This window comes from Plecotus auritus (assembly GCF_963455305.1).
Source record: "Plecotus auritus genome assembly, chromosome: 4".
Taxonomy (NCBI): Eukaryota; Metazoa; Chordata; class Mammalia; order Chiroptera; family Vespertilionidae; genus Plecotus; species Plecotus auritus.
In genome coordinates, this window is record NC_137775.1 from 191,876,769 (window position 1) to 191,899,842 (window position 23,074).

The window sequence follows — 23,074 nt, forward strand, 5'->3', positions numbered from 1 at the left end:
ATTCTCACTGACTGTGATCACACGGACACAGGGTTGAAGTCCTGCCTCTTGGACCACTTCCTCTGGAACAGGCAGACGCATTTCCGATGAGACGTCTTTCTCCGCGCGCAGGTGTGGCGGTCCCAGCCTGTGACACTGGGCGTGACCTTCGAAGCCGCCGTTCTCTGTGACATCTCCCGAGGCCTCTCCTACACCTGGAGCCTCACCAGCGCTGCAGGGTCGCCGGTGCCTCTGCCCCCTGCCGTCAGCACCCACAGGCAGACCCTCACTGTCCCCCGCCACTTCCTGGAGCCCGGGAACTACACTGCGCTGGCCCAGGTGGGCGGCGCCCGGCGGTGGCCCCTGCCCAAGCTCATGCCCCCTTCCCGTCAGCCTCAGAGACCCCGGGACCTGCACTGGTCTGTCCAGAGGAGGGGTTCTCTTAAATCCCTGGCGTTCCTTTAAGGCCATGATATGTTCGGGGTTTAGAGAGGGAGCTTAAGCCAGGGCTCACTAAACAAAATCCAACACCATGGGAAAATTTACTGTCGGCAGAGCAGGTTACACACCAGGAATAGCTGGGGTGTTCTTATGTCCCCAGACCCAGAACCCCAGCTCCATGTTAACACAGACATGGAGCGGAAAGTGCTCCTGCTGCCGTCACCCAGCCCCTCTGTCCCCAGTGGGCCTCCTGTCACCCAGCCCCCTGTCCCCAGTGGGCCTCCTGCTCCTGTCACCGAGCCCCTCTGTCCCCAGTGGGCCTCCTGTCACCGAGCCCCTCTGTCCCCAGAGGGCCTCCTGTCACCCAGCCCCTCTGTCCCCAGTGGGCCTCCTGTCACCCAGCCCCCTGTCCCCAGTGGGCCTCCTGCTCCTGTCACCGAGCCCCTCTGTCCCCAGGGGGCCTCCTGTCACCCAGCCCCTCTGTCCCCAGTGGCCTCCTGCTCCGGTCACCCAGCCCCTCTGTCCCCAGTGGGCCTCCTGCTCCTGTCACCCAGCCCCTCTGTCCCCAGGGGGCCTCCTGTCACCCAGCCCCTCTGTCCCCAGTGGGCCTCCTGCTCCTGTCACCCAGCCCCTCTGTCCCCAGTGGGCCTCCAGTTCCCAGACTCCAGCCCCTCTGTCCCCAGTGGGCCTCCAGTTCCCAGACTCCAGCCCCTCTGTCCCCAGTGGGCCTCCAGTTCCCAGACTCCAGCCCCTCTGTCCCCAGTGGGCCTCCTGTTCCTGTCACCCAGCCCCTCTGTCCCCAGTGGGTCTCCTGTTCCTGTCACCCAGCCCCTCTGTCCCCAGTGGGTCTCCTGTTCCTGTCACCCAGCCCCTCTGTCCCCAGTGGGCCTCCTGTTCCTGTCACCCAGCCCCTCTGTCCCCAGTGGGCCTCCAGTTCCCAGACTCCAGCCCCTCTGTCCCCAGTGGCCTCCTCCTCCTGTCACCCAGCCCCTCTGTCCCCAGTGGGCCTCCTGCTCCTGTCACCCAGCCCCTCTGTCCCCAGGGGGCCTCCTGCTCCTGTCACCCAGCCCCTCTGTCCCCAGGGGGCCTCCTGTCACCCAGCCCCTCTGTCCCCAGGGGGCCTCCTGTCACCCAGCCCCTCTGTCCCCAGGGGGCCTCCTGCTCCTGTCACCCAGCCCCTCTGTCCCCAGGGGGCCTCCTGTTCCTGTCACCCAGCCCCTCTGTCCCCAGGGGGCCTCCTGTTCCTGTCACCCAGCCCCTCTGTCCCCAGGGGGCCTCCTGCTCCTGTCACCCAGCCCCTCTGTCCCCAGGGGGCCTCCTGTCACCCAGCCCCTCTGTCCCCAGTGGGCCTCCTGCTCCGGTCACCCAGCCCCTCTGTCCCCAGTGGGCCTCCTGTTCCTGTCACCCAGCCCCTCTGTCCCCAGTGGGCCTCCTGTCACCCAGCCCCTCTGTCCCCAGTGGGCCTCCTGTCACCCAGCCCCTCTGTCCCCAGTGGGCCTCCTGCTCCGGTCACCCAGCCCCTCTGTCCCCAGTGGGCCTCCTGTTCCTGTCACCCAGCCCCTCTGTCCCCAGTGGGCCTCCTGCTCCTGTCACCCAGCCCCTCTGTCCCCAGGGGGCCTCCTGTCACCCAGCCCCTCTGTCCCCAGTGGGCCTCCTGTCACCCAGCCCCTCTGTCCCCAGGGGGCCTCCTGTCACCCAGCCCCTCTGTCCCCAGGGGGCCTCCTGTCACCCAGCCCCTCTGTCCCCAGGGGGCCTCCTGCTCCTGTCACCCAGCCCCTCTGTCCCCAGGGGGCCTCCTGTCACCCAGCCCCTCTGTCCCCAGTGGCCTCCTGTCACCCAGCCCCTCTGTCCCCAGGGGGCCTCCTGTCACCCAGCCCCTCTGTCCCCAGGGGGCCTCCTGCTCCTGTCACCCAGCCCCTCTGTCCCCAGGGGGCCTCCTGTCACCCAGCCCCTCTGTCCCCAGTGGGCCTCCTGTCACCCAGCCCCTCTGTCCCCAGTGGGTCTCCTGCTCCTGTCACCCAGCCCCTCTGTCCCCAGGGGGCCTCCTGTTCCTGTCACCCAGCCCCTCTGTCCCCAGGGGGCCTCCTGTTCCTGTCACCCAGCCCCTCTGTCCCCAGGGGGCCTCCTGCTCCTGTCACCCAGCCCCTCTGTCCCCAGGGGGCCTCCTGTCACCCAGCCCCTCTGTCCCCAGTGGGCCTCCTGCTCCGGTCACCCAGCCCCTCTGTCCCCAGTGGGCCTCCTGTTCCTGTCACCCAGCCCCTCTGTCCCCAGTGGGCCTCCTGTCACCCAGCCCCTCTGTCCCCAGTGGGCCTCCTGTCACCCAGCCCCTCTGTCCCCAGTGGGCCTCCTGCTCCGGTCACCCAGCCCCTCTGTCCCCAGTGGGCCTCCTGTTCCTGTCACCCAGCCCCTCTGTCCCCAGTGGGCCTCCTGTCACCCAGCCCCTCTGTCCCCAGTGGGCCTCCTGTCACCCAGCCCCTCTGTCCCCAGTGGGCCTCCTGCTCCGGTCACCCAGCCCCTCTGTCCCCAGTGGGCCTCCTGTTCCTGTCACCCAGCCCCTCTGTCCCCAGTGGGCCTCCTGCTCCTGTCACCCAGCCCCTCTGTCCCCAGGGGGCCTCCTGTCACCCAGCCCCTCTGTCCCCAGTGGGCCTCCTGTCACCCAGCCCCTCTGTCCCCAGGGGGCCTCCTGTCACCCAGCCCCTCTGTCCCCAGGGGGCCTCCTGTCACCCAGCCCCTCTGTCCCCAGGGGGCCTCCTGCTCCTGTCACCCAGCCCCTCTGTCCCCAGGGGGCCTCCTGTCACCCAGCCCCTCTGTCCCCAGTGGCCTCCTGTCACCCAGCCCCTCTGTCCCCAGGGGGCCTCCTGTCACCCAGCCCCTCTGTCCCCAGGGGGCCTCCTGCTCCTGTCACCCAGCCCCTCTGTCCCCAGGGGGCCTCCTGTCACCCAGCCCCTCTGTCCCCAGTGGGCCTCCTGTCACCCAGCCCCTCTGTCCCCAGTGGGTCTCCTGCTCCTGTCACCCAGCCCCTCTGTCCCCAGGGGGCCTCCTGTCACCCAGCCCCTCTGTCCCCAGTGGGCCTCCTGTTCCTGTCACCCAGCCCCTCTGTCCCCAGTGGCCTCCTGTCACCCAGCCCCTCTGTCCCCAGTGGGTACCCTGCCTGCCTCACTGATGCCCCTTTATCACCCACGTTCCAGGTGCAGGTGCGAGGCAGTCCCGTGCACAGCAACTACTGCGTGGGAGTGGAGGTGCGTGCCCGGGCGCCTGTCAGCGTGATCTCCGAGGGCACGCACCTGTTCATCCCCAGGACCCCCTCGTCTACCATGGTCCTCACGGGGTCCCTGTCCTACGACCCCGACAGGCCCGGGGCCACTCTCAGGTGAGCACCGGGGCCCCTCTTCCTCATCCCAGCCTTCCTCCTCCTCTGCCCTCTCCACACGCAGCTCAGGGGTGCTGAGCTGTAATCTACACCGTGTAAGGGTTTATACTTTTACTGATCAAAGTGGTGTTTCATTTGGGATCACAACGTAAGGGAACTGTGGAAAGGGGCAGAAACGAGCACAAGCCTCTATGGAGTGGGTCCTCAATGTCGGGTCCCTGGGCGGAGGCCTTGGTCCTCATCTCCACCCACTCCCCTCCCCGGGTGCCTGACCTAGTGTCCTGCCATGGACACTGTCCACACTGTCAGCCCCCGAGCACAGACCCTCCACGGACACGGTCCCCATCGGTAAGCTGGGACATGCATCCATGAGAACCAGCCGCCGCTCCCTGGCAGGCCCCCGGGAGAGCCACTTGGTGACACCATGGCCGCTAACTGACCAGAGCAGGCGCGTCAGCCCCCCCATCGCTCCCCACAGGTATCACTGGGCGTGCACCCCAGCCAGTGCCCCCGGGCGCCCCTGCTTCGCCGGGCCCTCTGCACGCAGTCTGGATGCCGGGGCGCCCACCCTGTCCTTCGCAGCGGACGCTCTCAGCAGTGGCTACGACCAGTTTCTTGTGACACTGACGGTGTCCAGCCACGGCCAGAACTCTTCCGAGGCGCAGGTGTTCCTGTCCACCCTCCCCGACGTGGCGCTCAGGTGCCAGCCGCCCTGCTGTCCCCCAATGCCCATCTGGGTGCCCCCGGCCAGGCTGGGGTGGGAGCCGCCAAGAAACCCACTGTGCATGTGGGAGGTGGGTTCAGACACCGACCCGCTGCGCTGACGGTGCGGCTCCGAGCGGGAGGTGCCCTCGCACCCTAGCAGCTGCCCGGAGACGGGGGTTAGCTCCAGGGCCCAGGGCCGAGGGCACGAAGAGGCTAAGCGTGTCAGGGCCGCTGTCCTGGCCTCCAGGCGCCACTGGGCACCAGGGGCCACAGCGGGGAGGCACCTGTCAGCTGAGCGTGACATCGAGACTGCGGGGCAGAGAGAGCTCAGAGCTCTGCAGCCTGGAGGGCACCGAGGGCCACGCCCAGCCCCAGCCCCTGAACGCAGGTCGGCGTGTGCCACGGCTGCCCTGGCCTCCTGGTGGGCGGGGGTGGGTGCCGCCTCGTGCCCTCAGCTCCGCAGGACACCTGGCAGGGCGGCCTCCGTCACTGGACCCTGCAGGGGTCTGGGCAGGGACTTGTGTAAAAACACCTCGTGGTCACAGCCTGGGCTGGGCGAGCTCCGGAGGGCTTCCTGGAGGAAGCGCCCAGCCTCCCTGAGCTCGGTGGGGTGAGGTGGTGCATCTGCTGCCTGGGGCCCGGTGATTTGAACAACCCTGACCCGGAGAACGCGGCCGGAGCACCTCAGCCTGTTTCCTGTAACTCCGACCTGACTTGCACCTGGCAGGCGCGTGCACATCTCCTGGGTGACATTCCGAGGCGTCCCTGTGAACTGGAACGAGGAGCTTTCGCTGCGGGCGGCCTGTGAAGACTGCGGGGCGGCGGTCCTCGCTTACTCCTGGGACCTCTTTTTGGTCAATGCGACAGGAAGGGACAGAGAGGAAGGTACAGACCCGTAGCTTCGTTTTTATTTCACTTTTTTAGAGAGAGCGTGGAAGGGAGAGGGAGAGACAGAGAGAAACATGGATGTGAGAGAGGCACATCGACTGGTTGCCTCCTGCACACACCGGACCGGGGCTGGGGATTGAGCCTGCAACCGAGGTATGTGCCCTTGACCAGAATCAAACCTGGACCCCTTCAGTCCGCAGGCCGATGCTCTATCCAGGGGTCCTCAAACTTTTTAAACAGGGGCCAGTTCACTGTCCCTCAGACCGTTGGAGGGCCGGACTATAGTTTAAAAAAAAAACTATGAACAAATTCCTATGCGCACTGCGGGCCCGGGACGCGTCGGCTGCTAAGCAGGACAGGCAGCGGCACCCAGCGGGCCGGATCAATGTCCTCAGCGGGCCGCATGTGGCCCGCGGGCTGTAGTTTGAGGACCCCTGCGAGGTCTATCCGCTGAGCTGAGCCAGCTAGGGCATGTGGTGCTTGGCGTTGTCGGCTGAGCGGTCATTTTGAGATTGCCAAAGATGTGTGAGATCTAATTTGTTGGACCCAGCGTGTCTGGTCTTGGCCAGGAGCGGTTCGCCCCCAGTCCCTCCTGGCTTCACACTTGGGTGGGCGGTGGTGACAGCCGAGACGACAAGCCTCCGATGCCGCTCTCAGCCTGGGGCAGCGCTCCCGGTTTACAAACGCACCGAGCGCTTTGAAATAGCACGCGCCCGGCCATCTGCTGGGGCCGTTGTCCCTCCCCTCCTGCGGTCCTCGGTGCCGCACGTGGGACCAGCAGAGGAGCCGTGGAAGGGGGTCTCGCTCCACACCCCGGCTGGGTGGGAGCACTGCTCTGGGACTGTTTTCTTGGGTGGAAAATGTGGGTCCTAAGACTCTGCAAGGAGGTGAAGTCCCGAGAAGTCACATGTGGGAACACAGCCCTGGTGGCCGGCGTGGCCTGTGGGTGGCGGGCTCCTGGCTTTGGGCCTGGGGCGATGTCGTGGCGGGGCCACGGGGACCGGACAGCAGAGGGGCCATGTCCTGAGCTGGCTGCGCGGCCCTCAGCCGGGCTGTGCCTCCCACACCCCTCACGTGTTTATGCTTCCTCGGCCCCACGGGCCACGAGAAGCTCACACACTGGGCGTGGCCCCCGTGCTGCAGGGACAGGAAGACACGGAGGGTCGCGTGCCATCTGGCCGGTGCTCAGTGTCCCGGGGCGCGGGCGTCACCGCGTGGCCACACTGTCTGCGGGCAGGTGCCTGTCCTCACGGGTGTGCCAGCCCTGTCCTCACAGATCCGACTCATGGTGGCGGCAGGGAGCGCTGACGTCGCTGTGGGCTCTGCTTTCACGTCCTCGCAAAGTTGTTCCTTGTTCTTTTTTTTTTTTTTTTTAATATATTTTTTATTAATTTTTTTACAGAGAGGAAGGGAGAGGGATAGAGAGCTAGAAACATCGATGGGAGAGAAACAGCGATCAGCTGCCTCCTGCACACCTCCTACTGGGGATGTGCCCGCAACCAAGGTACATGCCCTTGACCGGAATCGAACCCGGGACCCTTGAGTCCGCAGGCTGACGCTCTATCCACTGAGCCACACCGGTTTCGGCAGTTGTTCCTTGTTCTTGATCCTGTTTTGTAAGTCCTGCCAGCACTCGGTGGCATGAGTCGCTGATTGACAGGTGAATGCGGGTTAGGAGAGGCTCCATGTGCCCAGAAGTTTCTAGAATCCTTGTGAACCCCCCAGTGGGTGCAGAGCGTGTGGCGGGGCCCTCTCGGTGGCCCCCTTGTTAGCCCGGGCCTGCGGGAGGCGAACCGCAGGGAAACGGACGGGCCAGCCTCCCAGCAGCCGGTCTGCCCACGACACCCTAAGTGCGGTTTTCCCGTGCTGGGGGATGATTTAGGGCAGAACACGCTCCTGGAATCCGCACACTTAGAGAAGCCAACTGTCTTCTTTGTTCAAGTTCCCTTTTGCAGAACCGTGGGGCTGCTGGGCTCCTCCGGACTGGGGTCTGTGTCGAAGCTTTCCGAGTCCTACCCACTGTCCCCGGGGCCGCACAGGCCAGAGCCCCACGTCACGCCTGTGCCGTTCACACGGAAGCCATGGCCCTGGAGCCTGGGCCGCGCTGACCTCTCAGCCACGGGGAGAGCCTCTGCGGAGTCCACGGTCCCTGCACCCCAAGTTCCCACTGTGGCCCCAGAAGGGGATCCCTGGGACGAGGGGTCCCCAGGGAGCCCGACCCCCCACCCCCCTGGTAAGTGCTGTCCCCTCACTGGTACCTGCCCTTGCCCTGGAGGTGCCCTCGGGGTCTGGTGTTCCTCTCTAACGGGACCCGGGATAGTCGGCTGGGCCAGCGCTCTGCCCACACCCCCCCCCCATCCTTCCTCCCTAATGGCCACGGTGCCCTGTGTCCCCGCTTTCAGGTGGGACAGGAGCTATTTCGGTGCCAGGAAGCTGAGAGACATTCGTTGTCAGTGATCCAGGCTCTGGCCCAGCACTCACCTGCCCCTCCTGTCCCTCCCTGACGCCATCCAACGTGGCTGCTCAGGTCATGTTCCTGTGTCCTGGCAAAGGCCTGCACCCCAGAGTCCCAGCCTTGGGGTCGTTGGTGGGAGAGCCTCCATGAACCCCTCAAATGTAGGAGGGAAGTGCCTGGGGACAGAAAGGTGACAGTGGCTCCCGTGTGAGACAAGAATGAGGCCCCAGGAGGAGAGTTCTGGGCCTCGGCATCCCCCCAGCCAACCACATGGAGCCCTACCTGTTGGGGGGGGGGCAGTGACTGCCTCCCCACTGTTATCATGTGCTGGGCCTGGCCTCTGGGGGTTTTGTACCCTCAGAGCAGGGGCCCTGAGGTGGCCCAGGGCGATGTGTGTGCTCCCTCGGGGTCCTGTGCATTTCAGGGGAGTCTGGTTTACGTGAAACGCTCTCATCCTGTCCTTCACGCAGACTTTGAAGCCTATTACAGTGACGTCCAAGAAGCGGTGCCCTCGAGAGGAAGGCAGCCGGCTGCCTGTGAGTCTGCTCTCCCTCCGGCTGGCCCCCTCCTCTCCTCTGAAACCCAGGTCCACACGCCCTCCCTGTGCCCCAAGGCCAAGGGAGTCTGCGCTCCTTTGGGTGACACGTCTGGCCCTGTTTCTAGTTCCCCTGCTGGGAGCCCCGGCCCAGACTCTGGCCCTCTGCTGTCCTCAGACACGGCCTGGTACCTGCCAGCATGCCTCCCCGGGCGCCCTCCCCAGTCCCTGCCTTACAGCTTCCTCCTTCCTGGGTCGGCTCTGATTCCCCTCTGGGAGGCCCCTCTCGTCACCGCCCCTCTCCCCACCCCACTGTCCCTGGGCTCTCTCTGTCTCTCTGCTCTGCTCCCCAAGGCAACTTCCTTGTTTTAAAATAATTTTTATTTCCAATTTCAGTTGACAGAGGATGTGACATTAACTTCAGGTGTACACCATAGTGATTAGACATTTATGTATTTTACTAAGTGGTCCCCCTGATATTTACAGTATCCGCCCGGCACCATTCATAGCTATTACAATATCACTGACTGTATTCCCTGTGCTGTGCTTCACAGCCCTGTGACTCTTTTGTAACAGCCAATCTGTGCTTCTCTTTTAAAAAATATATTTTTATTGATTTCAGAGAGGAAGAGAAAGCGAGAGAGAGAGAGAAACATCAGTGATGAGAGAGAACCATTGATTGGCCTCCTACATGCCCCCACTGGGGATCAAGCCCGCAACCTGGGCATGTTCCCTTGACCGGAATCAGACCCGGAACCCTTGAGTCCACAGGCTGATGCTCTATCCACTGAGCCACACCGGCCAGGGCCAATCTGTGCTTCTCAGTCCCTTCACCTTCTTCACCCATCCCCAAACCCCTCTCCTCGGCAACCACCACCAGTCTGTTCTCTGTATCTATGAGTCTTTCTGTTCATCTATTTTGTTTTTTAGATTCCACATGTAATTGACATTATGTGGTGTTTATCTTTCTCTGTCTGACTTACTGCACTCAGCACAGTGCAATAAGGACTGAACCATCAGGAGGAGTGACTTGTGAATGCAGGCCCCTCGGCCCCTCCGTGCTGTCGCAGATGGCAGGGTCTCACCCTTTCCTATGGCTGAGTTACGGTCCATCCCGTCTGCTCGCCTGCTGCTGGGCACCCAGGCTGCCTGCACGCCTTGGCTCTGTAAACAGCACTTCAGCGAGCACAGGGCGTGCACGTCTTTTTGAATCGTGTTGAGATGAGCACCCAGAAGCAGGCTTGCTGGCCCTTCTTCCTCGCCTGGGCCTTCCCTTTACATGTCCTGGTACAGTCACTGCTGCCCCACTTTTGAAGTTCTCATTTTCATGAAATGTCTTTCCCACCCTCGACGCCCAGCCTGCACCTTTGGATCTGAGGGGGTCTCTTGTAGGCAGCACATGTAAGGGTCTTGCTTTCTTATCCATTCACCATCCTACATCTTTTGGTCGGAGCATTTAATCCATGTACACCTAGTGCAGTGGTCGGCAAACTCATTAGTCAACAGAGCCAAATATCAACAGGACAACGACTGACATTTCTTTGGAGAGCCAAATTTTTTAAACTTAAACTTCTTCTAACGCCACTTCTTCAAAATAGACTCGCCCAGGCCGTGGTATTTTGTGGAAGAGCCACACTCAAGGGGCCAAAGAGCCGCATGTGGCTCGCGAGCCGCAGTTTGCTGACCACTGACCTAGTGATTGCTGGCAGACATGTAACTGTCGCCATTTTATTATTTATAGTTTTGATCTTCTTTTTCCTTCTTCTTTTAAAGAAGTCCCTTTACGTTTCTTGTAATACCGGTTTGTTGGTAATGAACTCCTTTAGCTCTTGCTTGTCTGGGAAGGGAAGGTTTCCAAGGCAGCTGCACGCTTGTATTGGCCTCAGCGAGCGTGTTCTCGTGACAGTGAATGATCAGGAGGGAGTGGTTCATCCGGCCCGTGGACGGATGCTTAATGATGCACCGCCATGAACAGCTGGTTTGTCGAATGAATATTGAGTGAGTGAGAGCGACTTGTCTACCGCATGACCAGACGGGTGGTCAGTGAGCACTTTGTTCATGACTCACTGCGCTGTGCTCCTTGGCCGTCCCCCCGATCTGCCTGGACGCTGGTTCCTCCGGCCACCCCACGCTCCTTCTGCTCCCCCGGGGCTGTGAGGGCTCGCTTCACACTCCCAGCAGGCGCTTCATAGATAACGCTGAACGAGGGAAAGGCCTGCATTCACAGGTCACTCCTCCTGATGGTTCAGTCCTTTATCCCCAACATGGATCCACTTTGTCATTTCACCTTGTTTAACGGCATTTGTTTGGAGTCTGAAGTCCGCGTTTCCTGAGCAAGCCCGGCACCCTCCCCCCGCTGGACACGCAGACACTGTCTCTCTGCCCAGGCCCACGGCCCCGTCACCTCACACACCCAGCCCTGCACATCCCGCCAGGTCTGCCTCCCAGGGCCCACACGGGGGATGACGGAGGGAGCTGAGGTCTCATCTCCTCTTCCCCGCTCCCCCTCCCGCCCCACCCAGACCCTCCCTGAGCAGCTTTTTCCAAAGCCCATTCCCTTCTGTCTGAGCCTCTCCCCAGGGCCTGCCCACCCGGCCCTAGAACAGCCCGTCCCAGCCCCTCCGTGCGCCTGCTCTGTCTTCCCCAGGGCACTGGCGTCAGTGGCTGCGTTCTGCCATCGGTGTGTTTCCTCGAGTGATTCCCGACACCCTCACCTAGACGTCCACATGGCAGGGCTCTGTCTGCCGTGGTGTTCCCGCAGACTCACTCCTGGGCTCCGTGGCCCGAGAACGTGGGCTGAGTAAAGGCCACGGAACCACTGATCGTGCGGGACGACATTTGTCCTACGTGCAGTCGGAGACGTTTAGACAAGCGGTCCAGAGAGAGTGGACAGCACTGACCTCAGCCTTGCACCATTAGTACTTTAAGGAGACCGTGGCCACCTTGGTCTCAGCCATCCCTGACCTAGCGTGTCTTCCTAGGGACCAGCATGCACCTCTCAGCGTCGGGACCCGGTGCCAGTGAGGATGAGAGCCGTGGGGACGGGGACAACCTGGTGGGCCCCTTCCTCCCTACCGCCAGTGCCCGGCCTGCTCTCCTGGTCGACTGGCCCAAGTCCCCCGTGAGCCGAGCTGTTTTCCAGGGCTACACCGCGTCCGGTATCAGCGCCCCTCTGCCTCTAGCCTTAGCAGCCTCCCCTCCCCTTCCCCCCATTTCTCCTGTGCCTTCCCCTTGGACTAGAGACAGACGGGGGTCACGATGCCTCTTTAGTTGCGCTCGTCCCTCAGTGGCCACAGGCCAGGGCTCCAGCCTGCAGGTGTCCCCCCGTTTGCCAAGTAAGGGGAAGAGGCTGCTGGGCAGGCACAGACGCAGAGGACAGTGCCGCCCCCTCGTGCACGCAACCTGTATGCGTGCCGGGGTGTGTGCGCACCTCCCAGGGTGTGGGCGTGCCTGCCGGGGTGTGGGCGCACCTCCCAGGGTGTGGGCGCGCCTGCCGGGGTGTGGGCGCGCCTGCCGGGGTGTGTGCGCGCCTGCCGGGGTGTGGGCGCACCTCCCAGGGTGTGGGCGCACCTCCCAGGGTGTGGGCGCGCCTGCAGGGGTGTGTGCGCACCTCCCAGGGTGTGGGCGCACCTCCCAGGGTGTGTGCGCACCTCCCAGGGTGTGGGCGCGCCTGCCGGGGTGTGGGCGCACCTCCCAGGGTGTGGGCGCGCCTGCCGGGGTGTGGGCGCCCGGCCTGCAGACTGAGTGCAGGATGCTGTCGGGGAGCGGGCGGCGGCTGGGGGAGCCTCTCTCTGAGATCGCGGGCCCCAGGGACAGCAGTCTCGCTCGGGTGCAGGAGTCCCTCCCGGGGGCCCCTGCAGACACCAGGAGGCTGTTTGAAAGGGATCCACTCGGTTTAGGGATGCCTCAGAATGCACGGACAGCGTTCTTCCCAGAGTCCTCTCCTCGTCTGGGAGGCGAGGGCCTTTCTGACCGGCCCTGGACCGGGCTCAGTGTGACTCCGTTGAGCGGGCGCAGAGATGAGCTTCGTGCTCTGTAACCAGGGCCCGGGGGGTAACGGACAAACATGGCGTTTCCAGGTGGGACAGGCGGGGCTCGTGGGACCTCTTTGACTGCCTCCTTCAGCTGCAGGGGCCGAGGAAGGGTGTGTCTGACCTGCTGCCCTTCGGGTGCCCTGACAAGTGCTCCCTGCCCCTCCTTTTCCGTAGGGATCACGGGACAGACGGTGACAGTGAAGCCGTACTCACTGAGCCCTGGAGAGACGTACGTCCTGCAAGCAGTGGTGGGTAGGTGGCACCTGGGCCTGGCGGGGAGCTGAGCAGCGTGCCTGCTGCTAGGATGAGGGTCAGCGTCCTCAGAGTGTTACACGATTTACACGTGTAACTCACGCCTGTAATTTATCTCAGGAAAAAGACATCGAAAGTAAAAAACAACTTCACGCACGAGAATGCTCATTTCAGGGTGGTTAACAACAGCAGGAAGTGGGAAGTGAAATGTTTAGTCTTTGGGAAGCAACAGTTATGCATTTTGGAGAATATTATTTACGACATTGATTTTGAATGCTGTGTGGCATCACGGGAAATACAGTATCGGTGCAGCTTATGGGAGCCAAATGGAAACGCTGTCCGTGCTGTAGAGTCAGCAGCGATACTTGCGTGTTCCCGGACGGGGCCACACGCCAGCGGGCGTGGAGGGGTCTGGTGTGCTGGGTGAGGGTTCTGCCGGCGAGGCTGCTGTCTGGCTCCCAGGTCTCGTCCGTCCACGGGTCTCTCAGGGCCTCGGGCACGGCTGCCCCAGCCAGCGAGCACCCGACAAATGGTGCTGCATCAGTGGGTGCCGCATGGCAGGGGTCCCGGGCCCAGCGTCCCCCGAGGCAGGCGGTGACACAAATCGCGGGCCCCTCAGGGTCTGAACCCAGCAGGTTGGGGTGGCCCCCGAATCATGGTTCTGTCAAGGTCACAGCAACGCCACAGCCACAGATCTGGGGGCCACACGGCCTGTGCTTTGGGAACCTCGGGGCCGCCTTTAGTTCCCAGCATGCAGGTGTCCCCCCTCTCTCTGCAGCTTCGGGGCACAGCTCTCTAGGGAAGGCTCAGCTGTATGTGACCGTCAACCGTGCTCCGCGGGACGTGGCCTGCCAGGTGCAGCCCCACCGGGGCCTCGAGGCAGACACCATCTTCAGCGTCTTCTGCACGTCGGGGAGGCCGGTGAGCATGCAGACCCCGTCTGTGCTGAAGGACGAGGGTGCCAGCCCTCTGATGAAACGCTGGGGGTGCAAGCGTCCTCCTGGGGCCGGGGACCAGGCCGTCAGTGTGGACAGCCCCCCTACTCCTGCCCCATGTTATGTTGTACTCCCCGCTGTGCGTCTTCAGGAGGCCCTGGCCCTGGCGCTCCCTGCAGCCCCGCTCTGAGGCTGAGGGTGTTTCCCCCAATTCCCTGTCCCATCGCCCATGTGCTGTGTCCCCCAGAGGGAAGCAGAGGTGCAGCCGCGTCCCTCCTCCCGACTCTGTGTGTCTGTGACCGTCCCAGGTCCTGGCCAGGAGGGCCCACGACCCCGCGTGACAGACACAGCTGCTTGTACCCGCCCCAGCCCACCTGTACCTGACCCGGGTGGAGTGAGGACGGGGTGTGAGTACTCACTGGGGTGATCCGTTTGCTCATCTGTGCTCTCCCCTTCGTTACGGAACGGGCCGCAGGACTTCCGCTATGAGTTTGGTTACCGGATAGGAAACGCCTCCAAGCGCACCCTGTACCGTGGGGCAGACGCCCAGCACTACTTCGCACTGCCGGCTGGGGAGCCCGGGGACGGCTATCAAGGTGAGCCCTGGACAGACAGACGGATGGTGGGCCCCCACCACAAACCCTGGCCCTGTCACAGGAAGGAGTTCCCGAGTCCCCAAAATGCCGCTTCCTGCCAAGCCCGTGTCTGTGCATGAACGACGTCAGTGGGGTTCTCCACGCCTTCGGCTGGACCTGCCCTCCCTCCCCCCTGGTTCCGGCCGTACCAGCCCGGACTTGCACCCCGGGGCCTGGCCTTGCCCGTCTGGCACCTATCACATTTTTAACCTGACTATAGTCCTGAGCAGGCAGGGAGGCAGAGACTGGGGTGGTCCCGGTCACCATGGCATCTTGCTGCCGCGGGCACGCAGTACAGGCCCAGTGACAGTGAGTGAGAGCGTGTGAGCCGTGACTCATTTCCTGACCCTCCACACGACGCCTGCCTGCCCCCCCCCCCCATTCTGTGGCTGCTTCCCTCCTGGCTCTGCACCCCCCTGCCCTGCCCCCACCCATTCTGTGGCTGCTTCCCTCCTGGCTCTGCACCCCCCACCCCCCGCAACCCTGCCCTGTTTGGTGTGGAGTGTGGGCTCCCCACAGCGATGGGGCGTCGCCTCAGCTCTGCCCCCGGAGGTCCCCGCCGCCCAGCACACAGGTGGGCCAGCGGTGCCGGGACGGTCCTCTGGGCGCCCGTCTCTCCGTTGCCATTGCACTCGGAGAAGTCTCTCTGCCGACACAGGCCGCTGACCTCTGCCATGTCCCTTCCAGTCCTGGTGTCCACTGTGATCACCGATGGCGACGGCTCCCAGACGCAGCCCTGCGCCGTGGCCGTGACTGTGCTGCCCCGTCTCCACGGGGACCGCTGCCCCGGCGAGGATGTGTGAGTGAGGCTGTGTCCCCAGCGCCTCGGTGGAGGACTTGGTGGCTCCCGCTTGCGCTCTGGGGCTGTCTTTCCTTGCACAGCTCACTTCACGGGGTGTCACTCATATACCACGGGGTTCGCCTGTCTGCAGTGCACACATCCTGGGCTTTCCTACGCTTAGAGTTGTCAGCTGAGGACATTTCATCGATCCCACAGTCCTTGTTCTCATTGGTCCCATCCCTGCCCCCACCCAGCTTCCTCCCTCCAGCCCCAGCCCTGATCTCATCCGAGAGCCCACTTCTGTCCCCAGATTTGCTGATTCTGGCCATTTTATGTCAATGGGGTGATGCCCCAGCTGTCTCTGTGACTGGCGGCCCGGGCTCACTTCCGTTACGTGTCTGAGGTGCATCCTCGTTGCCAGACCTCACCCCCCTTTGTGCTGAGTAACCGTTTGTCGTGGATGTGCCACGGTTGTTCTCCATCATCAGCTGACGGCTGGTGCGAACATGCTCTTGTGAGTGTAGATGCGGACGTGTTTTCATGTCTCAGGCGCGGATTCCTGGCGTGGTGGCTGGGTCTCACGGTGACTCTGTGTTGACCATTGTGAGGTCCTGCCAGACGTTTCCCCAAGCGCTGCTCGTGTGCCAGTGGGTCCCGCGTCGTGTCCACCACGCTTGCTCTGTCTCCTCTCAGCAGCCCAGGGCGTGCCTGGTGCACGGTGCCTGGCCCTGGTGACGGACGGTTTGGCCTCTGTCCACGGCCTTTGAATCACCGCTGTCCATCCCAACACCGTGGTCTTCACCGGGCTGTCTCTCCACGACTGAGGCTGAGAGTCCCTCATGTTCTGGTGACGTCCCTCGGCGGGGAAGTGACTTGCACGTGTTTCTCCCCCCGTGGGCTGGGTTTTCTCTCCCATGTGGTGTCACCGAAGCACACACGTTTTAAGTTTGATGAAGTCCAGCCTGTTCTCTTACTGCTGGTGCTTGTGGTGCATCTAGAAATTACCACCCACCCCAAGGCCAGGACGGTCACTCCTGCTCTTCTGAGAGCCTCGCGGTCTCACTCACGGGCTGAGCCTTGGAGCCGGGGGGTGTGGTGCGAGGTCAGGCTCCAGGCCTGCGCTGCTGCATGTAGCCACACAGTGTCCCAGCACCCCAGGCCGGGAAGATCACTGCCCCCCGAACTGTCTCCGTCCCTTCGTCAGGAATCAGTGGGCCACGGCGTTGGTGTCTATTTCTGGGCTGTCAGCGCCGTTCCATTGACCTCCGAGTCTCTCTTCCCACCAGAACCACACTGTCCAACTGCTTCGCTGCGAAGTAACCCGTGAAATGGGACGCATGAAGCCGCTAGCTTTGTCCGCCGGGTGTTCTGGTTACTCTGACCCTCCTGGGTGGTAGTTGGTCAGTTTCTACGAACAAGCCCCTGGCATGTTGATGGGGTTTTACTGAGCCTGGAGGTCACCTCGGGGACACTGCCGACTAACCAGGAACAGTTAGATGTTCGCTTTCTTCAGTCACATCTTACAGTTTTCAGGGTACACGCGTTGAACTTTTGGTTAAATTGGTCATACGTATTTTATTCTTTTTGATGTTATTACAAAGGTTTTCGTGATCACTTGGAGTTTTCCACAGTGTGCAATGATATTTACATGTGGGTCGTGCAGCTGATCCCGCCTGGTAACAACGGCACAGCAGTGAGGCTTACGATTCTGTGTGGCTTCCAGGGCAGCGACCACATACCGCTGTGGCACTGTCCTTGCCAGCACGGCTGTGCCTCCGTCCTGCCACTGTCACAGAGGACAGTTGCATCTACTCCATCATCACCATGGCATCACCATGGCCACAACAGCCACATCGAAGGGCACGCTCCATTGTCCTGCAGCCTTCCACTCACGCACCAGCTCTGCAGGCTTCAGCACGCTCCCCGGGGTTTTCTGTGACTAAGACGAGAGGCGGCCACTCTTCCTCTCAGGCTGCATACTCTGGCTTCTTTCTCCTGCCGAGCAGACGGGGCAGAGGCGGAGAGCCTGGTCTTGCCCCAGGCCTGGGCAGGAGGCAGCCAGCCCTCAGCCTCTCTTCGTGTGACAGTGACGTAGGTTCTCCACAGACGCACTTCAGCAGGTGGGAGAAGTCCCTGGCTTCGTAGATTTGGGAGATTTTATCACGCAAGATCATTGGATTTTGTCAGTGCTTCTGAGATGAACATGAGGCTTGTCCTTCCGTCTGTTGACATGGTGTATTTCATAGGTTGGTTTCACCTGAATCCCACCTCTGTTCCTGGCCTAACCACCCTTGGCCATGGTGCATCACCCCGTGTAAGGCAGGCGCCCCTCTGTGGGTCTGGGTGCTGTCACCGCCTCTGCCTACGGGACCACCAGCCCCTGCAGCGCGGGGTCTCCTTGTCCGGCTCGGCACTAACTCCCTTCACCTGCCGTGTGTCTGTGTCACTCTGTGTGGCTTCTTGGACCTGTTCAGCCCTGATAAAGGTGGTTCACAGGATGTGATATGGCTCCTCCCTGTGTCTCTCCCGTTTCCTCTGCCCCAAAGTGTTTCTGCGGTAGATACCACACTTGGGGAGACGGGCCAGAGCGTTTCGAACGTGTTGGACGATCATGGTAACTGGTCTGTGTCCTTCAGGTACAATGCCAGCCTGAGGAACCTCTCCACCCTCCAGCGGATGGGGAGTGACACGGAAGTCAGGAACTATGTCGTCGTGACCACCAGGGTCCTGAGTCGCTGGGCTAGGGAGGGCGGGAGCCCCTCCTGCAGCCAGTGGCCCCGAATCCAGGACGCGTTCATTTCTTCAGTATGCAGATTAGCTCCCCGGGACCAGGTACGGCCCAGAGTGTCTGTGGGTCTGTCTGTTCAGCAGGACTAAGACTGGTGGGCTGGCCCGCACGCTGACGCGGGGCTGTGGCTCTCGCCTGCACACACGTCTCACAGACCAGTGGGCTGGTTACTAGAGACCCATGTCAGCCACGTCCCTGCAGATGTGCCCACGTGGACATAGGAGAAAATGATGTAAACCCAAACTGATCCCGCCTGGTAACAACGGCACAGCAGTGAGGCTTACGATTCTGTGCGGCTTCCAGGGCAGCGACCACATACTGCTGTGGCACTGTCCTTGCCAGCATGGCTATGCCTCCATCCTGCCACTGTCACAGAGGACAGTCGCATCTACTCCATCATGACCATGGCATCACCATGGCAACAACAGCCACATCTAAGGGCACGCTCCATTGTCACTATGGCAACAACAACATCCACATCTAAGGGCATGCTCCATTGTCACCACGGCAACAACAACATCCACATCTAAGGGCACGCTCCATTGTCACCACGGCAACAACAACATCCACATCTAAGGGCACGCTCCATTCTCACCATGGCAACAACATCCACATCTAAGGGCACGCTCCATTCTCACCATGGCAACAACAGCCACATCTAACGGCACGCTCCATTGCCACCATGGGGCTCAGGGACCAGTTCCCCCTGCTGTCCTCCTGGTCCCTGAGGCCTCGGGTCCCCTCCTGACGGGGTGGGGGTAGCCAGCGGGTGCAGGGCAGGGAGACCACACAAGTGGGGACACGTGGGACCGAGGTGACGGTCTCTCCCATGTCAGCCTCCCTTGGTCTCTGAGCCCAAACATGTGGGGTCTGCTCCGTCTCCGCGCAGCGAGCTGAGTCGTGCGGCCATGACAGACGGCTGACGCCCTGCCTTGTCCTCTTGTCGTTTCCGTTTCTCCTGGTCAGGAGGAAGCGACCGACTCTGTCCTCCTGCTGAGGGACCTGCTGCGCTTCCCCACCAGGGTGAGTCCTCGGTCCAGGCGTGTTCCCGCTGCTGCCCTCACACGGACCTCGGGCAGCTCCGGGGTCCTCGGGCAGCTCCGGGGTCCTCGGGCAGCTCCGGGGTCCTCGGGCAGCTCCGGGTCCTCGGGCAGCTCCGGGGTCCTCGGGCAGCTCCGGGGTCCTCGGGCAGCTCCGGGGTCCTCGGGCAGCTCCGGGTCCTCGGGCAGCTCCGGGGTCCTCGGGCAGCTCCGGGGTCCTCGGGCAGCTCCGGGGTCCTCGGGCAGCTCCGGGGTCCTCGGGCAGCTCCGGGGTCCTCGGGCAGCTCCGGGATCCTCGGGCAGCTCCGGGGTCCCGCCAGGGCTCCTTGAACACCCGCACGCGGGTTCCGTTCAGGCAGAAGGCACTGTTTCCATGTGGAGTCGCCTCCGCAAACAACAACGGCCTCAGCCACGTTTCCTGGGACTCGATTAACTTGCAGAGGCCGCTTATGGCCGCTTACTCTTCTCTGGTCATTTTACGGGTCTGGGACGGACTCTGAGGGTGAGCTGTCACCTGTGAAGCTGGTACCGACCCGGACCCGGGCCTGGCCCCGTCCTCCCCACCTGGAGCATGGTGTCCCCCGGAGGAGCAGGCGAGGCCCCGTCCTCCCCACCTGGCGCATGGCGTCCCCCGGAGGAGCAGGCGAGGCCCCGTCCTCCCCACCTGGCGCATGGCTGGCGTCCCCTGGAGGGGCAGGCGAGGCCCCGTTCTCCCCACCTGGAGCATGGTGTCCTTCCCGGAGGGGCAGGCGAGGCCCCGTCCTCCCCACCTGGCACATGGCTGGCGTCCCCCGGAGGGGCAGGCGAGGCCCCGTCCTCCCCACCTGGAGCATGGTGTCCCTCCCGGAGGGGCAGGCGAGGCCCCGTCCTCCCCACCTGGCGCATGGCTGGCGTCCCCCGGAGGGGCAGGCGAGGCCCCGTCCTCCCCACCTGGCGCATGGCGTCCCCCGGAGGGGCAGGCGAGGCCCTGTCCCCCCACCTGGCGCATGGCGTCCCCCGGAGGGGCAGGCGAGGCCCCGTCCTCCCCACCTGGCGCATGGCGTCCCCCGGAGGGGCAGGCGAGGCCCTGTCCCCCCACCTGGCGCATGGCGTCCCCCGGAGGGGCAGGCGAGGCCCCGTCCTCCCCACCTGGCGCATGGCGTCCCCCGGAGGGGCAGGCGAGGCCCTGTCCCCCCACCTGGCGCATGGCGTCCCCCGGAGGGGCAGGCGAGGCGGCGTTTGCACGTTGAGGGTGCTCTCCCCCTGCCTGTCTCCATGCAGTTGAGCCTCGCAAGCGCTCTTCACATCCTCCACTGTGCGTCCACGCTGCTGGCCCCCGGCCGGCCCCCCGCAGGCTGCACGGTGGATGCGGGCCAGGTGCGGGAGCTCATCCTTCTCGTGTCCCGGGTCCTGGAGGCCACCGACCACGGTCACTCAAGGAGCTCGGGCCGCCTGCTGGAGGAAGGTGCTCAGGCCATCGCGGACGCGCTGCTGGTGCGTCCTCCTCCTGGGGAGCGGCTGTTCCGCCCTGGGCCAGCAACCGGCTTAGTAACTGCTCTCCAAACCCACGATGCACTTGGTTCCTGGGGTCCGATGGCTGCGATGCTGGTGGCCTTGGTCTTGGGGATGTTCCTGGGGAAGGCTGTGTTTCGTGGGTATTGGAATGTGCAGTGGGTCACTCCTGCCCCGTCCCATGAGTCCGGTGGGTTTGCATGTGGGACATGGGGGCCTGTCCCCTGAGGGATGCAGGAGGGATGCGGGTGGTAGTTATGTGGGAAGCAGCCCCGACAGACCTGGCCGCCAGGATGCCAGGACGCCAGGACGCCAGGACGCCAGGTCATTTCATGTGCTCCTGATGCAGTGACCACAGGACAGTGTCTCAGGATTGATTGGGTTCCTTCCAGAAGTTTCCATGTCTCCTCGGTCCCCGTTTATCCTCCCTCCTGCCCAGACCTGCTGGTCATGTAACTGATACTTGGTGTGGTGCCGGGGAGATGAGTGGACGGGTGCTCGATGTGAGCCCAGTGACCGCAGCCGAGCAGCCGTCGGCGCATTTAGAAGGCGTCTCCCGCCTGCACGCCTGGCGCCCTCCCTGCTCTGCGCCCGAGGCGCTGCGCTCGTGGCCCCGGCAGCCCCAGCACTGTGGTAGCCAAGGTCGTGGCTCCCCTGGGGCTGAGGAACCCACGGAGCCAGCTGTGGTCACAAGCGGGTGGGGCGTCTCAGGAAGACGCAGCTACACAAAAGCAAGCAGCTTGCGTCCCGTCACGGGGCGGCCCCGTCCTGGTGTCCGGTCCTGGCTCGGGCCTTCCCAGGTGTTCGCGCCTCTCGGTCTGATCCGGAAGGTGACCCCGCCCGTCGGTGTCTGGCCCGTGCTGTTCCAGGGCTGCCTGTCCTCACGCAGCGAGCACCAGGTCCACGTGAGCGCCGGGCAGACGGAGGCCCACGCGCAGCTCCATCGCCACCCTCAGAGCTCCGTGCAGAGCCTGGGCCCCGTCCAGGTGCGCCTCCCTGCAGAGCTGGCGGGGCGGGAGCCCAGCCCGTGCTACGTGAGCCAGCTCCTGCTCTTCAGGAGGGGCCCCTTTCTGCAGGGACGCGCTCCTGGCCAGGTGAGCACTTGCTGTGCGGCCGCTTGGACCCACCATCAAAGCCGGAGGCGGGGTGGGCCGGGTGCGTCACGGCAAGGCTGGCCACTGGGTCCCGGGAGGTTGAGCCAAGAGGGGACCAGAGTCAGAGGGCGCGTGCCGGTGGGGACGCGGGGAGGATGGTCAGGTGGGGACGCGGGGAGGGCGGTGCCTGTGGGGACGCGGGGAGGGTGGTCCGGTGGGGACGCGGGGAAAATGGTCAGGTGGGGACGGGGGGAGGATGGTCAGGTGGGGACACGGGGAGGGTGGTGCCGGTGGGGACGCCGGGAGGGTGGTCCGGTGGGGACGCGGGGAGGATGGTCCGGTGGGGACGCGGGGAGGATGGTCCGGTGGGGACGCGGGGAGGGCGGTGCCAGTGGGGACGCGGGGAGGGCGGTGCCAGTGGGGACGCGGGGAGGGCGGTGCCGGTGGGGACGCGGGGAGGGCGGTGCCGGTGGGGACGCGGGGAGGGCGGTGCCGGTGGGGACGCGGGGAGGGTGGTGCCGGTGGGGACGCGGGGAGGATGGTCAGGTGGGGACGCGGGGAGGGCGGTGCCGGTGGGGGCGCGGGGAGGGCGGTGCCTGTGGGGACGCGGGGAGGGTGGGCCGGGCCCAAGCGCCAGGCTCCTGCTTCTGTGTGCAGACTCGCGCCGAGGGCCTGGCTGCCTGGGCCCCGATAATGTCGGACGGACGAGCGTACACGAATGACAAGCTCATCATTTTGTCCAAAAGTGTTCATTTTAAACAGCAGTCACAGACCTCCTTTTAGGGAAACGGACACGAAAATAATCCCAACTAACAAGCGATAAAGAAACAGAGATTAAAGAGAGTTTTTTCAGCCTAAAGAGTGCAGCTGTGTGGAGACATACCCTGTGGAGATGGAGCGAGCAGGTGTCTGCCATCCGGGAGGCACTTCGTCCAGGCGCCCGGGGCTCCAGAAACACCCGGACCCGTTGTTCCCCCCCCCCCCCCCAGGAAACAGGAAAAGACGTCCTCAGAGCGAGAAGTTTCACGTGCTGGTTCAGAACAACGGTAGTTCTGACAACCTGGCTGTTGCACACACAGCCAGCCCATTGGTTATGGGAATGAATTAGGAGGCTCCGTAGGTAGCTAATAAACTGTCAACCAGGGAGTTGTAGTGACTTTGGAAGACTTCACGCACAAAGAACAGGAGGACATTTGCTGTCCGCCCAGTGTGTCCCCGCCCAGGAGCGTCCGGGACACCGCAGGCCGGCGTCCTCGGGCAAGGCTGGCGGCAGTGGCTCGGCAGTGCTGGGGGCCCTCTGCGCCTCTGCTCGTCGTCACTCGGCAGCTGTGGCTTCCGTATGAGCTTTCAGAGTAAAAGATAAAACGCCTAACAAACTCTAAGAACGATGAACTTATAAGAGTGGTGCAAATGAAGCCATCCCCCCACCCCCCTCCCGCAGTCCTGCCGCCTGGCCAGTGACCCCTGTGCTCCCTGATGATGTAGCCGCCGCCTGCTCTGTGTCCCCAGGTTGGCGCTCTGCTGGCCCTGTCCCTGCGCCGCTGCTCCAGCCGAAGGCCCCTGCACCGGCCACGCCTGAGGATGCCTGTGACTGTGGAGTTTGGGGAGGAAGATGGGCCGGTGAGGACAGCCCTGCCCGGTCCCCTCAGCT

The 23,074-nt window shown here is 63.4% G+C and overlaps 1 protein-coding gene across 1 annotated transcript in view; it reads left to right on the forward strand.

Annotated features, from left to right (window-relative positions):
- Positions 1-23,074, forward strand: part of PKD1L1 (polycystin 1 like 1, transient receptor potential channel interacting) — a gene marked incomplete at both ends in the record, with an annotated part of 87,705 nt that overhangs the window by 7,557 nt on the left and 57,074 nt on the right. The window contains 16 exons of the mRNA XM_080665224.1: positions 112-318; positions 3,609-3,790; positions 4,269-4,490; positions 5,223-5,380; positions 7,326-7,616; positions 8,309-8,374; positions 11,355-11,531; positions 12,582-12,659; positions 13,438-13,580; positions 14,070-14,190; positions 14,917-15,028; positions 17,647-17,842; positions 18,765-18,821; positions 20,099-20,311; positions 21,130-21,423; positions 22,933-23,043. Of these exons, the coding sequence (XP_080521350.1) occupies positions 112-318; positions 3,609-3,790; positions 4,269-4,490; positions 5,223-5,380; positions 7,326-7,616; positions 8,309-8,374; positions 11,355-11,531; positions 12,582-12,659; positions 13,438-13,580; positions 14,070-14,190; positions 14,917-15,028; positions 17,647-17,842; positions 18,765-18,821; positions 20,099-20,311; positions 21,130-21,423; positions 22,933-23,043 (2,628 nt within the window). The remainder of the gene's footprint in view (positions 1-111; positions 319-3,608; positions 3,791-4,268; positions 4,491-5,222; positions 5,381-7,325; positions 7,617-8,308; positions 8,375-11,354; positions 11,532-12,581; positions 12,660-13,437; positions 13,581-14,069; positions 14,191-14,916; positions 15,029-17,646; positions 17,843-18,764; positions 18,822-20,098; positions 20,312-21,129; positions 21,424-22,932; positions 23,044-23,074) is intronic.